This window comes from Cyrtonyx montezumae, unplaced genomic scaffold (genome assembly GCF_038088225.1).
Source record: "Cyrtonyx montezumae isolate F1298 unplaced genomic scaffold, pur_monq_1.0 scaffold_19, whole genome shotgun sequence".
Lineage (NCBI taxonomy): Eukaryota > Metazoa > Chordata > Aves > Galliformes > Odontophoridae > Cyrtonyx > Cyrtonyx montezumae.
Genome location: NW_027071925.1, coordinates 6789484 through 6806446, shown reverse-complemented (window position 1 = coordinate 6806446; position 16963 = coordinate 6789484). Strand labels below are relative to the sequence as shown.

The 16963-nt window shown below is 41.0% G+C and overlaps 1 protein-coding gene across 2 annotated transcripts in view; it reads right to left on the bottom strand.

Moving 5' to 3' along the window:
* The window catches only part of PRKCA (protein kinase C alpha), a 113414-nt gene that overhangs the window by 28699 nt on the left and 67752 nt on the right, over positions 1–16963 (bottom strand). For both annotated transcript variants that reach the window (XM_065735412.1, XM_065735414.1), the window contains exons 4-8: positions 12366–12477; positions 11531–11659; positions 3355–3511; positions 3130–3264; positions 2359–2455 (exon numbers count right to left, since the gene is read on the bottom strand). In XM_065735412.1, the coding sequence (XP_065591484.1) occupies positions 2359–2455; positions 3130–3264; positions 3355–3511; positions 11531–11659; positions 12366–12477 (630 nt within the window). The remainder of the gene's footprint in view (positions 1–2358; positions 2456–3129; positions 3265–3354; positions 3512–11530; positions 11660–12365; positions 12478–16963) is intronic.

Here is a 16963-nt window from a genome sequence, read left to right as displayed (position 1 = left end):
AAGGTAACCTGGACATATTTTTATTTTTCCTTAATATTTGACAATGAAATTCTTATCCTAAGTTTTCTCTGCTCTTGTCCAGCTCACATCTGTTAGTGCTCTTTATTCTGAAGACCTCCATTACTCATTTTAAATACTCTGCATTAGTAATGAGATAATTCCATAGAAATTGTTGTGATATTGTACTTAAAATTACACTGATGTTGCTTGGCTATCAATCACACTGCCCCAAGCTGAAAAATGAACCAAGCACCACAAACTGAGAATTCAATTAGCAAGCACTCTGAAATGACTCTTCTCTCTAAACTGGTGAAAATGAAGATAGCTCTGTGTGACCTCTCTTGGCCTATGGGTATTTTTCATCTTCCTGCCAACACTTCCACCCAGCACCATGGCTGCCAGGAGTCTTCCTGCAAAGGTTCAAAGCTGATCAGTGGAAGTATTTATTTAGAAAATGACATTAGATCACAAACAGAAGTTCTCAGTGCTACCTACTTGTTCCTTAGCATAGGGTACTTAAAATAACGTGACAATGTAAGCCAAGATCTTGACGATAAGAAAAATAATGTAAAAGAGTCAGCACCACATATGCACCATATCAGAATAGCTAATGAGCTAAATCCCACCATTCAGACATCTACACTGTTACTTTTTATAAGCTATGACAGTAATTCCCCTTGAAACCAACTAAGAGCATTACTTGGGGGAGTGCTGCTTCCCTTTGCTACTTCTCTCGGCAATAAATTTTGAGAAAGTAGTCAATATAAAATCCTTTCACTATGTCATATCATGTCACGTAGCCTTGGTCCATCTATAACTACAATTTTTTTGGGCTACAGACATTCACATATAGCAGGATTAGTGTTAAAAACTGCTCATTATGCAGCTGCAGCACGGTGAAAGACACCACGTTTGCTGCAAACCCATTCCCTTTCCCTGATTAATGAAGACCACTAAAATGGCCTCAGCCTTGTTGCCTTCAGAACAGGGAGAGCCTCAAATGCACAGTGCTGGAACTGGACTAATTAGACTCTGAGACAGACTAATTATTTCTGAGACAAAACTGACCCCACGTGAAGCTGCTGTTTCTGGGAGCCAGGCCTGCAGCTTTGCCCATTGGAATCTCTCAGGGTTTCTACACCAGTTCACTGCAGGACGTAGATCAACCCTGACTATTCATTCTGCAAGCAATGCGTGAATAGGATGCTCAAGTGAAAAAATAGATTATAAATACAATATGCAAACATACTATATATAATAACTGACATTTTACAAAGAAACTTTTAGTGACTTGTCTTTGTTCTGCTCCTGTCCCAACCCAGTCCCACTAACAGACTCTGTCTAACACACAGAGAGGTATAGGTGGTGAAATGATTTACTTTTGAAGTTATTCTTCCTAAGGAGGATCAGAGGTAAATATGATTTTGAATAGAAAATGACCCAGAGCAGTAAAATAAAGTCACACTGGTCAGATCACAACTGTAAAGAAAGGGAAATGAAATGGAGATTAAAGTACTTCTCAAATGTAAAACAAAAATCATAGTTCATGCTGCAGACAAAAGGATGGTAGCTGATCCAAATGTGTTCAGAAGAAATTGAAGCACCTTTTCTTTGTTTTTCTTGAAAGCTGAACAAGTGCCGTTTTTCCTCACTCTCTTGGGTTAACCCATCTTTTATATTAACAATGTAGAATTCTGCCTGATGGTGAACATAAAAAATGGCCATTTCAGGTTGAAAGGAACAGGCTTAAGGGTTTGTTTAAGCACAAAAGGTACATGAATTACTTTTTGGATAAACCACTTAGGCTAAAGTTGTAAATGTCTGACTAGAAACAAAAGAAATAACTATTAATTGGAAATTTAAAATTCATTACTGGAATATTTAAACACACAATGGCATACTCAGTGGGTCAGATCAGCTGAGTCCAGTACAGCCACCAGTAAAACACCTCCATCCTTAAACCATACCCTTCTCGCTGGTTTGAATGGACAGCAAGTATTTTGCAGTGAGATTTTGCAGCTGTCAGAAGAGCCAGGTTATGTCTGTTACTTAGAAAACAACTCCTCTGCGTGGCACAGTGAGGCCATGCTTGTGGCCACCGACCACTCTGCTGTGAGTGGCAGAGGGCAGGAGGATAACTGTAATAGAGAAGTAAAGCAGTCAGATCAGTGATACTATGGCTGAAATAATTCCCTCGGTCCAACCTTCAGGAAACCCAAAGGTCATACTCCTGACAAAGCAACAGAAGCTGGATTCTAGGATTCTAATACCACTACGATAAAGCTTGTAACAGTTTGGGTGGTCTTTTTTTGTAAGGTTAAAGAATAAATGCAATATAGAGTTAGGTTTAATCCTCACCTCGAACTTCTGCCGGAGCTCTGCATTCCCATCTTCGTCAGCATCTGGAATTGGAACATTATAATATTCACCTTCCTCTTGATTCAGCAGCTTGTACCTGGGGAACATTTAAGGAAAAAGAAAAGGTGTTTTTATACTTTTACTCTTTTCAGATGTGAAATCTGAGTTAGTTGCTTATGTCTGGTTTGTATTGATACCACTTGTATGCGAAGAACAGCATTCTAAGTTCTAAAGGGAATATAGAAACAGAATAAATTTCAAATGAAATTACATCTTTAATCCCAATCTATGCATCATATCAAGACAATGACCTCATCCCAATCATCATGTGATTGAGGTGAGGGGAGAAATCAATCCTGAAGAGTTTCCAGTGCTTCTACAGACCTAAATGATTCTCTCCAAGCCATACTCTTTGAGAAGGTGTGATGAATTCTACCCATAGTTTGGCACATAATAAGATGGCATTATATAAAATCAGTTCAAACGTACTTTTAAGTTGCTATACATAGCTGATATGCTTCATAATGAGTATATCATATTTGAGATAAAAATAAAAAGTGTATCACAAGGCCATGAGTTTGCAGCAACTCCTGGCTCCATCAGAAGCTTCATGAGCATAACAAAAGGAAAGCTTCCCTTAACCATCCCTCTTTGCTATTTATAGCCCATGTTTCCTAGTTTTAGTTGTATTTTCAGTGAATTCATAGTATGAGATACAGTAATTATGCTGAAGAAAAGTACTATTTTAAAACTCTTTTCAGAAACTCTTACCATCCACTGGCTGGCATTTTCATGAGCTCTGACACCCCAAATGAAAGAGAGCCCATAAAATCATTCCTGGTAGTTCGATCCCAGTCCCAGACCTCTACGGAGAGCCGTCGATCTTTGTCCGTGGGTTTTAATTTACTGAAAAGGAGAGAAATAGCATTCTGAATGCAAAAACTCAAATAAATGATTGAATGCATAAGTAATTACATTAAAAGGGGTTAAACTTACAATGTGAACGATTCATTCCAGTGTGGATTCAGGGTAGATCGGAAGGTTTTTGTTTTTTGTTTACTTTCATTCTTGGGATCTGGGATAAGTTTCAGTTTAACATAAGGATCTGAAAGCCCATTTGGATCCATGGGAATTAGGTTTTTTGCTTCTCGCACTGTCAACATAAAACAGAGTGCTGATTTGCATGGGATTACAAACCACCGTTAACACAGTAACAAGTCAAACCAAATCTAAAGAAATACGTTGAAAGATAAAACAAATAAGATGAAAATCTTGTGTGGTCAGACTTGGCACTGAAGAAACTAGTGAAGTAAGGCGGTACTCCATCGTATTTGTAAGGCTGGTAGAGAGAAGTGACAGGAGGTGAGAGCCATTTTCAAATGGCATGAAGCAGCCCCTGGGCAGCTCTTTCCTGCTATGGAATGATTAAATGTCTGAGCTCACTTCTATACACTTTTAAGCAGGGAGCATTTCTCTGTGCTTTTATTTACTCATCAATCTTAGGTTCCACAACTATGAGATGAATAGTATAAGATCGATAATCGGATCAGAATAGATTTCCAAGAAAGGATGTTTTATACAACTTGTTATTGGTATTAAACTTCCCTCAGATACATTGCTCATTAGCTGTCAGCTGGAATCAGCAGGAATGTGAGGGTTGTCACGAGATGGCACCCAAGGTAAAAGCACGGGGAAGATGAGTTTAACTGTGCCTTCACAAAAATGGTAAGGTAGCTTCTACTTTCACAACATCAGAAAAGAGCACAAAGTGATTCATAGCCCTCATGCTACTGATGCCCAGAGACAAGGATGGCCAGCTACCTGCCTGTAGGGCACTCCCAACAAAGTCACCTCCCTGCGTGGAACAAGGAGCAGAGGCAGTGGTGGGCTATGACTGCTTTTATCAGCAACTCAGCAGTGCTCAGGGCTCTGCCTGAGGTTACTGCAGCAGCTGCAGGGCTTCACTGGGCAGCTCAAAAGTCACTGCAGATGAGTGCAGTATCGCAGCGGATGAGCAAGGCAAAGACTTCCCTCCGTCTTGCAGAGGACCAGCATGACGCCCACACGACATTTATATGCACGGCATGTAAGGTTTTATTAGCTGTCAATGGCATTCTGCCATCAGCTTCTGCAGAACTTCAGGAGAAGGTTGGATTTCAGGTGTTGTGAAATGCCATCCCACCCAAACCAGTTGGGCTGACACGGGAGTGGCATCTGTATGTGCTGCTGAGCTTGGGAAACACCACTGGCAGCACATGTGAGGCTGCTCCTCTTCTGTAGGAAACACAGAGTAAGGAAAAAGCCCTTCCAACATGAAAAGTATAGCAGCTTTAAGATGAACTTGGAAAGAAAGATGCAACATGCTCTAAATACAGGCTGCTGAAGTAGTCATGATCTCACTCCTTATCTGTCCCTTCGACATCTATACCCAACTGGTAGCACTTTATCTTGAGGAAATGGCATGACAATACTTTTGCTAAGTATCATTTATAAGGAATTGATGTCTTGATGGTTGGTCCATCTCTTTGAGCATATCCTACCCCTACCAACACAGGTCAGCTTTCCACAAGAGGGTTGGCAGGAAGCAGAGGTTCACAGGTGCTCTCTCTCATGTGTGGTTGAAGCAAAGTTAGATGAAAAGTAACTCAAAGAAAACAAACTGTCTAACTGAGGCTGAATTCTGCTATATCTGTGAGCATAACAAGCAAACTCTTGTCGCTTTACAATAATTAGTTAATTAAAGTCAGCATCTAGAGGAACTTGGGAAGAAATGTAGAATACCACTTGCCAGTTTTCTGTCAAATATTCAGCATGACAATGATCACTGAGCAAAGTAGCTGGTTGGAGTTAAATCTCCTCACGACTTGTCCAGGTTTGACCCTTGACAGGGACTGAGAACACACACAGACAAACAGGTATTGAAGAGAAGCATATGCACAAGATCTAACAAATCAAGAATGCCCATGTTGTCACCATGCCACAAGGAAAAAGGACCATCTTCCTCCTTATTGTTAATAAAAAAAGAGATCGTAAATGCCTAGTCAGCAGAAAATATGGGATGTTTGATGACTCCTTCATTTGATGATGTGTCACTGGTATTACAGTGGTGCCTCCAGAAGCTGTGTCTAAAATTGGGATATTCACTTTTCCAGGAATAGTGTAAAGACACAGGCAAATACAGAGCTGCTTCTTAGGTACTCACACTTTAAATAAATATCTTAATAAGACAGAGTAGGATGGCAGAGAACAGCTGTCACTTGGTGTAAAGAGAGGTAAAGAGGCAGCATTTCAGTTTGGATGACAATGCTTGAACATTTTTCATGGAACGTATGGGTCAAACATCACAAACAATACACACTGATGGGTTTATAACTTCTTGTGGTGTCATCAAAAAGTTTTAGTCACAGGAATGAGCAAAGAAATGCTTCTGTCCCTAAAACAAAGCAGAATTATTTGCAGCACAAGTTCACTCGGTTCCTTTTCATGAGTCACAACTACCTTTTCCTTGAATTTTCAAACGTTGATGATAAAATGCTTTACTAATCACAGCAACTGTTGCTTGCCAATCTTTTGCTCCCTACAGGCAACTCAGAGGAGCAGAAATCTCCCAGTGAATGCAAATAGATGCTACTGAAAGAGGTCTCGAGTCTCAAATGGCCCTGCCTGGCAAGCTCTCCAGAGAAATGAAAGAAGAGGGAGAACACTGTTAGCTCAAAGTTTCTGTCTTCCTACAGCAAAGCAGCAGTGAATTACAATTACAGATGTACAAGTGAATCCCCCCGCCAAATCCTGCTGTTCAGACCATTTCCACACAGTGCCTGGCCACTAAAAGGGCTTCTCCACAGGGGACTTCTCTTCTGCATTACCATTCCCCTGCTAATTTTCTTTAGTGCCTGCTCATTACACCCAGTTTCCTGACTTCTCATAGATGCCATCATGATGGACACAGGCTGTGGGGATGTCCATGTTTCACAGGTGACTTACACAAGAGAAATGGATGAGGAATTAATTTCCTCACAAGAACAAGATGAAAAATGAATTACTGTTCCATGCCACTTCATTCTTCTGCCTTTTATTAAGACAGTCTCTCCTACTAATAAAAGTGTACCTACTTAATAAGACCTGCAGTAGCTTCTCTGCTTTCATTTCCAGCTGGAAACCTCACAGGACCATCTGTAGTTTACTTTTAAAATCAGATTACCTCTATAAAAATTACCTTCATAAAAAATACCAAGTACTGGGCAGGATAACTACACAAAACAACACAAGTCTTAACACAAACACTGACCACTGCTATACCAAATTGCCCCAAAAGGGGTTGACTATTAAATTTCTAATTCTGATCTGCTCAAATTCTTATGCAAATACATAGCATTTTAGGGTTTGTTTATTTTTACATGCATGCAGATGGCTCTCTCTGAACAGTGAATGTTTCCTTTAAATATACTATGCATTTACTGCTTTCTCACAGTAAAGGAAATGGAATGACTGAAATGGCAAATACTCATTTGCTACTGGGGTTGGCATTTATGAAAAGCACTGCCCTCTGTGCAATCAGCACAGCAACCCTGCAGGCTCAGGGAATGCCAGAGAAGGTACTGGTGAGGTAAAACTTATTTGAGACATTAAAAATGCCTCCCACATGGAAGCAATTATTTGGGATCACTTTATAGGGGCTTCGTACAACAGCTGGCCACATCTCCTCCACACTCATGCATCTTCCTTTTAAAATCAGTGGCAGAATGTTACGAAATTAATGCTAACACAGAAAGACACTGTTAACACCTAGGCAAACACAGATGAAATGAGGAGAGGGTGTGTGGAGAGGCCTTCCAAGGAAACAACTGATGAGCATTTAGCAATTTGCATCAGTTCTCCAGTTCCCCTCTCCAGCTTCTTTGGGCAGAGGCTGCTCAGCCAGGTCTCCATGGCAAGCAGCATGACAGGACATTAATATGCAGTGCCATAGGGTAGCTCAGCATCAGACATTCATAAATAATTTGAAAAATGTACAGCAGGGAGTGCAGAACTCCTGGGGAGATGATAGCTGGAACCCGCCCTGTGCTCCCAGCTTCCAGAAATCACAGCCAGGTTTCCTCTTTTAAAGCATCACAGAAGAATAAAATCACATTTTCTCTATTCTTTCAGCTCAGAAAAAAAAAATACACTTAGAAACCTAGGCACTCTGGGCTGCGTGTGTGTATATATATATGTGTATTTTAATAATGCTGATGTAACAGTGGGGTGCGATGGCTGACAGCATCGTGGCACTGTGCCCTCAGCAGCACCTGCAGCTCACTGCTGGTGGGAAGGAAGCTGCTGTCAGACCCAGCTCCTGGCAGCTGACAGCTCGCAGTCTGGGATCCCAGCGACGTGGTGGCCCTTTATAGGTCACTGTGCCAGATGGGGTTATTTTCTCACAGGGGTTATTGTTTGCTCGCTGTAAAAATAATTCCAAAATAAAATAGAGGTCAAAACGGCGATTGAGAAACCTGCAAAATGGCTCAGAAGGAATTCAGGATACACGGTGGGTGGGCGAGTAAGTGTAAGGGTAACAAAACTTGTAACACACCCCGGGATGGGGACATTTCAGTGTGAAACAACAGAGCTTAAAAGTGGCAGAAACAGCTTTACTTTGCTTAAAAGCAAAATCCCAACAGTCCTGTCTATGGAAGGGTCACAAATTCGGTGATGTCAGAAAAAAAGCAATGAAGAGAGTTCCTATGACAAGAGAATTACCAAGCTGATTGACTGCAATTGCAATCACGCATTAGCACCCAAAGCTACTCTCAAGGCAGGAGGTATAAAATGAACTGTTGATATTTAAGAACTGCCACATAAATGAGCTCTGAAAATGGCACTGGGGAGGTGGTGAGATTTTGTCAGAGGATATCAATACAAAATTTCCACTCTTAGTCTGCAGCAGTCATGCAGAAAGGACTGCCTGTCCACCTTTAAGCACTCACATCAAAGGTCTGAAGTGCACTGGAAGTGTGCATGGCAGTACACCAGTATTAAATAGATTTGCATATACAGGACTAAATCATTCCCATGATTAGTTGAATTCAAAACTTATCTGAGTGCTCAGATCTTTTAGATAATCTGGCTGAACCACTGGCCAACTCCATCTGGCCTCTTTCCTAGTACACACTGGGAAAAAACAACATTATTTACCCTATTTTATTGGGAAAACACTCAGTAAATGTGCATGCACTGTGGCCCTTTCTGGAAAGAAAAGCTACCACAATGCCTTCCGAGCTCTTACACAGAAGCAAACATCACTTGCTATGCACTTATCAGTGTCCTTCCCTAAGGGACAGGCCTCACCATTGCCATCAGCGTGTGGCACCCTCTTTCCTCTCAGAAAGGGAACGGAGCAGCTCACAGAAGGCATCACAAGATGCCCACCAGAGTGCCACGTCTGCATCGAACAGCATGACTGTTCTGCAGGCACTCAAGGCTGGCTACAGGAACACGAGCTCAGCAGGAACCAATTAACAGCCAAAACAGGATGCAGAGCAGAGATATTAAGAAATTCAGCTGAAGGAGTTCAACACCTACGGAGACACTCTTTTGAAGAAGAATCCGGCAAGAGCTCAAACCCAAGAACAGTTCCTAAACATTTTGGCCATTTATTCCACCCCCGTTCCTGAATCTAAAGGCAGTGGTATCATGTTTGGCAGCTCTGGGATCTGCAGACATTTTACCAGTAAATATTTCAGAAGAGATGTCGTACTAGGAAATACACTGAGTTAGAAATTGGGGGGTTAGCAATGTCCATGAACCAACTGAAAGCTGCTGATCTGTTTTGCTGTTGAATGTGCCCAAAAGCCTCAGCTTGTCTGGCCACAGCACATACAGGTCCATTTGTATAGTATCATTACTTTATTTTTTTTTAAGTGTACTTTCAGGGAAATTCATATATATTTAAAGAAATTTTTGGAAACTGTGGAAATGCCAACCCTAAGAATGTAACAGAGAAAGAAGCTTCAACCATAAGAACACAACATAGAGGACATTGCCATATGAACATAACACGGAGAGCATAGCCTCAACCATAAGAACAAAACAGCACCTTAATGTGCTTATTACAACAAGGCTGTCATAAACATTCTTGTTGTCCAGAAACCTTAAATTTTGGATGGAAGTACTTTATCTACAAGCACAACAAATACCAGCATTCGCCGGGTGCACTCACACCAAAAAGTGAAAGCACCTTTCTCATAATGACAGGATCTTGGACAAATTCACCTCTCCTACATGACAGGAAGCTACTTGAAAAGTCAGCTACAATTATGTACCCCTTGGTTCTATTCTAATCCTTTCTAACTAAATTTGATCATGCCTCCCCCTTTCAACGCTTTTTACAAGGTTTGACAGAAGAATCTGGAGGTACTCAGATGCAGAGATAACAAAAGCATGAATCAACAGTGACAGAAGGGAAGAAGTTCAATGCTTCTGAGAGCTGTGAAAATCCAACATCGATGGCCTGATTTCCTTTAGGCTGACTACAAGGGGTATGGTACCTTTTGTGACTCATTCCCCAGATAAGAAGTGCAGAGGTAGAAAAAACATCTTTCTGGTGCAGAAAAGAAGAGAACCGTTCAATTGGAAGGGACCTACAGATATCATTAGTCTGACAGTCTGACTATTTCAGGGCCAACCAAAAGTTGGGCTCTAGGAGTTCAATGCTGAAGCAATGCAACAGTGCTCAACATCCACAGTTTGCCAACAATCACATCAAGAAGCAAAGATAGAAAAGCAGATGCTCTGGGAAACCTCCTACTTTGTCCTGCTATAACGTTGCCCTCAAATCTGCAAGACAGAACAGGCCACACAACAACAGTGTTCTGAGTTCCTGCTTCAGTGTGAGGACTTTGTGAATTCAGTTTCTCACAAAGCCAAATGTCAAGATGTATTTGTGTACATATAGTAAGCATAGAGACGTGTTGAGATGTTTTGCTGTTTCCTTCACTGAAGGAGCAGTGTTGGTCACCTGCAATTACACACTGATTCATTCCTTATTTTGTTTTTGGTAACTACAGCATCTTTAAAATCTCCTGAAAGAGAATTCTGAGTCAAAGAAATTCCACTTCCATCTTAAATTTAGTTTTAACAGACACGGTTTGACTTAATTCCCTTACGTCAATTTTGTCCATCCTAATTCCCACTCTGTGTTCTCCCTCTGAATAAATACACTGCAGCCTGATTGGCAAAGAACAGTTTTGTGTATTTCTGTCCAACAAAAAGGAAAAATCAACAGTAAAGTTCACTACCAGCTTTGCACTTGAGATATCACAACCAATTATCAGCTGACTCCAGTTAAATAGAAGGCGTGCACAGAGCAAACAAAACATAGGCTGTAAATACAAATTCTTAAGTGGATCCTGAGTGATAAACTCTGCTCTCTGATAACGAAACAAGGAAGTTCTGCTCGACGTAAGCAGCACATCCATGTAGGGGGACGAAACGGCCCTTCAACTTGCAAAATACCCTCTCCATGTTCTTCTGCAGCTTCAACTGGGAATGAGATAGGGTGTGTGGGGGGAGAGGAACCAAAGAGTACAGATAAGCCCTGGGAGAAGCACTTCCAAGGAAAAGAACCTCTGCCCTCTTCTTCCTTCCCTTCTCTGCTTTCTCCCTATCTTGGTAACCTTAACCCCACAGAATATGATCTTTTTTATTATTATGACTTTATAATGCACTGGGAGTAATATTCGGGATTGAGTCCAAGTTCCTTTGTTTATTAAATACTCTGAAATGCAGGAAATCACTCCTTAGCTGATGCAAGTTTAGAGCATTTCTCATGTTCTTAAGATGATGGCTTGCTTCCTAAATGGTTAGCTATCCTACTGCACTGCTTCCTATAAGGAAAACTGACATTACAGTCATTTTCTGATGAACATTCCTGATTTTTTAATGCTATTGTTACACCTCCAAATTTTCAGTTCATTTTTAAACAGGAGGATTTTTCAGAATGCCAGCTAACACAGCATTTCTTGACTCAGAACGTTTCTGGATTCAAAGATGTAGTGAATGAAATGCCCACTCTTTCGAAAGGAAACACACTGCCATGGGCTTCAGTGCCCGAAGATGTTGACCAAAGCACATCAGCTCACAGTGTACATAACACCTATAAAAATCCTGCAACGTTCCAAAACAAGTCGTTTACCTGTTACTTCCAGTTTGTCACCAGTGACTTCAGCCTTCAGATAAATCCTTCCCCTTTTCTCAGTGTGATCCATGCCACAGAGGCTCGGGACGTTTATCACACACTGCTTATGTACATTCATATCACAAGCTGTGGATATAAAAGCGTTTCAGACAGCTATGAGAAACTAATAAAACGATTTCACAGCATACACTGAGCACAGCTAAAGTTAAGATTACTATGTCTAATTGCTGGCAACATTTGTAGATTACAGCCAAATGTTTTTTGACTGATCAACATGGCTAGTTTCTGTGGACAGTGAATGAAACACTGAAGAAAATAATCCACTTCAGACACTTAAATATATTAATGAAGTGTAAGAGAGAAAGTGAAAACAGAATAAAGATTTGCTGGGAATATGCCTGAGAAAACAGAGCACTCCTGCCAGCAGCGGCCATGCAGGGATTTAGGTTTAAATCAACATTAGAATTTGGTGCAGTACACTTCCAAGACAAATGAAACACGAGGGAAATATTGGATCTTGGCTGCCACGTAAACTGAAATGTCAGCTTTCAACTGCGTTTTCATCCACCCACTCCTGAAACAGGTTTCCTCAAAAGCAACAGCAAACACACTCCTCTCATATCAAAGTCCATGCAGCACATTCTCAGCAACATAAGTGGTTTTCATTAAATTATTATTATTTGCCTGAAATATTCACTTGAAATACAACGGTTCTATAAATAGCTGACATTTGAAATGGTATTTTCCGCTGAAAAGAAGTAAGAAGTTGTTATGCAGTGTTTCCACGTACTTTTAAAAATACCATTTGATAACAAAGCAAAACTGAACTCACTGTCACATTTCATCCCTTGGTGTAGGAGCCCATAAAGAAGGGACCCACAGTGGTCACAGAAGGTTGGGCTTCCATAGGTGTGGATCTTAAATTTGTGCTTGCTTCTGGGGTCCTACAGGAAAAAGAAAAAGAAATTCTCAAGTCATAAGAAATAAGATTGGCCTACCTTTAATATACCACTTCAAATGATGAAAATCCTCCAACTCTACCACCAAATCTATACCAGCATGTATTTTATTCATGACCCTTATAACATTGCTGATATATTGGCCACAGTTTCAGTGCTCAGCTCTTTGATTTCTTTTGCTTTGCTTTTGTCAGAAAGAATATGTCAGTTTAGAGAGCAGAGGCTTGTTCCTATGATTCATCTATACTAAAACTCCCATTTACTGACTGTACATAAACATAAAACACAATGAAGGCATTCCTCCTGCGGCTGCACTGTCATATATCGTCTGTTTATTTACAATATATCATCACCACTCTTAAATGACGATACAAAATACGGCAGAGGAGAAGCAGCAGTTTGTTAAGGGGCAAATCTGAAATGCAGTATAATGACTGTAAAATCAGGATGTTAAAGATGGGATCATCGTGAAATGCTGCAAACTTATCACTTACATTACTGGAGACGAAAGAGAACAAATTCTAACTTGGCACATAGTAAATATTTTACAGAGACTGCTATTCCTGTCTGATTTTCCAGCAGAGAAATTTATAGTGAGGACATTTTAAGGCCACCAGCAGCTTGGAAATGGTTTCTAATTTAGGACCAGTGAAATGGAATACACTCAAATCCCTTAAAAACAAACACTGCAGATAGGTCCAAATACATTTGCCATCCCTACAAGGGAAGAAGTCCCCTTTAGAGAACCAGGAGCATGTATTTGTACATCTTTCAGAACTGCCTCCAGGCCCAACTACATGGTTTGACACAAATTTGGGAAGCAAGCACAATTTAGCTCTGTATTTCAGTCAAAGCTGTCATAGCACAATCTTCATCAGATCTGGGAAGAGCCGCAGTTCTTCTTCATTGAAAAAAAAAATACAACAACGTTTCAAACAAAACTGTGCCATAATTTTGTGTTCGCAAACAAAACTTGATGGGAACTTGTTGCCTTATGAACACATATCCTTACACATTTTTGTTAGCACGTCTGGTGCTAAGGAGAACAAAACCCACAGCTCCAAAGAATGATGCTGAATAAGGAGATCTTTAAAGTTCTGTCTAACATCTGATGTAAGTGGTATTCATGAGTATAACGGAATGATATAGAGGATAAAGATACACACATATGTATATGTATGTATTTTTAAGAGCAGTAAGTACATTCTGACTATGACACCTTATCATTCTTTATACCTTTTGCTTTTTCCAGGCACAGCAAAGAAAGCTCAAGGGCAAAGAAAAACAGAACTGAAACTACTGCTGAAATGGAAACTTTGCACGGAGGGAACCCAACTATTTATATCTCTTTAATAGAAGTAAATGGCAAAACATCCGAAGCATTCTAAAGGCTAACAAGGAAGAGAGAAAATTCTTCATTAGTATTTCATCCTTTTTTCTGTTTCAAGCCCATGCACTTCTGGAACGATGAGAGAAAGCTGAGAGCTGCCTGTGCACCCACCCTGGATGATAACAGCGCTCACGTTACTCCCTGTATCAACACGGGCTTCTCATGTCCACAGATCACACTTTAATTATAAGTCACATTAGTAGTAACAATTATTTTGCCACCACCATTTAATTGCTTATATTATTAGCTGCAATTATCACATATTAATTGTTAATACAGTGTAACACTTCCAAATATTAAATACGCATTCAGTGCATGACTGAGGAAATAACACTGTTTTGTGTCAGTGCTGTTCAGCAGAGGTAAACCACTGAGCCAGAGGCAAGATCCTGCAGATTTTTTTTTCAAATATCTTCTTCTAATCAATGTAAACTTTAAATAATTCCTGAAGCATTGCTGGCAGTCATATTTCATAGTAAACATGGGGAGCCAAGCCAGGATATGACAGATGAACTGCCAAATAATGGCTGCTATTTGCAAGAGAATTGAACTTTGCACTAAACTTGGCGTAGATTAATTGTGAAACTCCAAAGGGAAAACCCACTTCTGTTTCCAAAATCCATCAAAATTAAGAAAGTGGCAATTGGAAAAGCATTACCACTGCATTTGTTAAGCAGCGATGAATGACAGGCTATATTAAAGCTGCAATTATTCTCATGCTGAAAAGTGCTTTTTTTTTTTGCTTTTCTTAGGGCAATTCCAACTTGCCGAAAGGAGAACTGGATGCAATGTATTATAATTAAATTGGAAAGGAAACTCTGGGAAATGAACTTAAATTAGAAGCACCCCAGGCCTGGTGGGAGTGGGGCAGTGCTCTGAGACAGTAACACACCTATGGGCACTGAATCCATGTGAAAGTGAACAGGGATCTGACACATAACACCTCACAGAGCTCTGAAAAAATCAAAATCCCATCCTCTGGCCTTGAAGTGTAGATGCTGATTCTATGGATGCCTGAATCGCTACCAAGAACAGAAGGGGGGGAAGATGTATTAAGGATATACCCTGGAAGCACGGGGCTGCTCTACCCACAGTGATCTCAGACATCCCCTACTGGGGCAGGAACACCAAATCCTGCATCCTTCCTCATCCCCCCAGGAAGCAACAGTGCCCCAACGGGCTGAGCCCACCGCACTTTGCACCACGTGTATTTCACTTAAAAGAGCTCCAAGTTCCCCCCAAGCGATTACCAAGTTAATAAAACATATTTGAGAAGAAGCTGGTGTGTTTCCTCTGAGTGGAAACAAATCCCACGCTCATCCCACACCATCCTCGGGCGAACTTCTGTTTCGTTTGAGAACGTTTTCAGACTCCAGCTCTCCTGAGCACCTTGCCAACAGTGACTGCAATACCCATGGCACACAGACACTGACTGTGAGTGCCTTTCTTACGTTTGTTGTTTATTTCCTGTTGAGACAACAAGAACCTCAGCTGGCAATGTGCACAGCACCAACTTCTGAGAAAGCAGCTTCTACCTCGAGGAGCTGGGGAGCCCAGGAGCCAGATGCTGTGGCTGGAAATAAGGCCCAGGGCTTCAAGTACGGCTTCTGTGGCCTCAGAAATGGCATCAGGATGTTGCTTAGTAAAATTATCTTCAAAAGCAAGGAGTACTGGAAACGCAGCAGCACAGCTGCACACGTCTCAGAAAGTAATTACTTATTCATTTTATTCATGTGTTTAATATTGGACACATATCCTTTTAAACATCATTACACCTTTACACTCTGATCACTTTTCTCAACGTATGGCTTCACATTGATCAGATGGAAGAATTAATTTGAGCAAATTCCCCTGCTGAATTGTTTAATATTAGAATTAACAATGCAGTTTCTGTGCTTTGCAATGGTGTCGAGATGCACTTACGTGGAGTGCTTCATTAATGTGATAAAGGACTTAACACAAAGAAGGGATGTTGATGTCATTTGACGGTGGGACATCAGGTTGCATGCCAACTACATTAATGCCTTTATGTACAATATCTTCTCATTGGGTTTTAAAAATGTCAGTATCTGCCAACTTGCTCATCCCAGAGATGATACGATTTAATTTTTTTTTTCCTCAGTATCCTCAGCTGGAGCTTACATTATCCTTCTTTCACTAATTTAAACAGAAAATGAAATGAGATAAAGGCTGAAAACCAACCCAACCTGAAATCCGTTGGTTTCTCTGTAAAAGCAGTGACCCCGAGAGCAGAGGCATCAGGTCAAACAACTCAACATCTGCTGTAGCTCGCACGCTATTCATGCAGGCAAGCAAAACACATTTATCCAAGAAATAATCAGAATCAAGGCAGGAAAGAGTGGGAGTGACTCCAAGCACTTTTTTTTCTGAAGCCACCACAGATGTCCACATCTTTTTTGCTCTGTTAAGGCTTCAAATAGTCCCCTCTGAACTGGGAATGGTGCCATCAGAGCCCACTGCCCCTCACCCATCCTCACCAAACCTCACTTACCTACAAAGGACGTTGGCTTCCCCCCACCACCCTCAACAGCACCCTCATGCTTCAGTGCCCCCAAGGCATTTCCATGTCTGGATGCAGTGATGCAGGGCAGGAAAGTTTACTACTCACATATATCAGCCCATGGCCAAGATCTAAATGTGAAACCACTAACTTCTGTGCTGGAGGAAAGCATTTCCTGAGTAGGGAAAGTGAGATCCAAGGAGCAATGTGTCATCCTCGATGTACTTACTGCACACCCAACAGCTCAGCAGCTCCTTTATGTTCAAGTAGCTTTGGATACTAAGAAAAAATTCTTCTCCAAAAGGGTGCTCAGCTGCCAGAAGGGCCATGCCCAGAGAGGTGGTTGAGTCACCGTCCCTGGAGGTGTTCCAGAACCATTCAGATGTGGTACTAAAGGACGTGCTTTATAGGGGAAATATTGCTGGTAGGTGGACTGGATGATTTGGAGGTCTTTTCCAACCTTGGTGATTCTATGATTCCATGAAGTACCGATGCATGAATCAGGATTTTGTAATTTTTCTCTTTTTGACAAAGCTCACTGCAATCTCTCATTGCAGTTA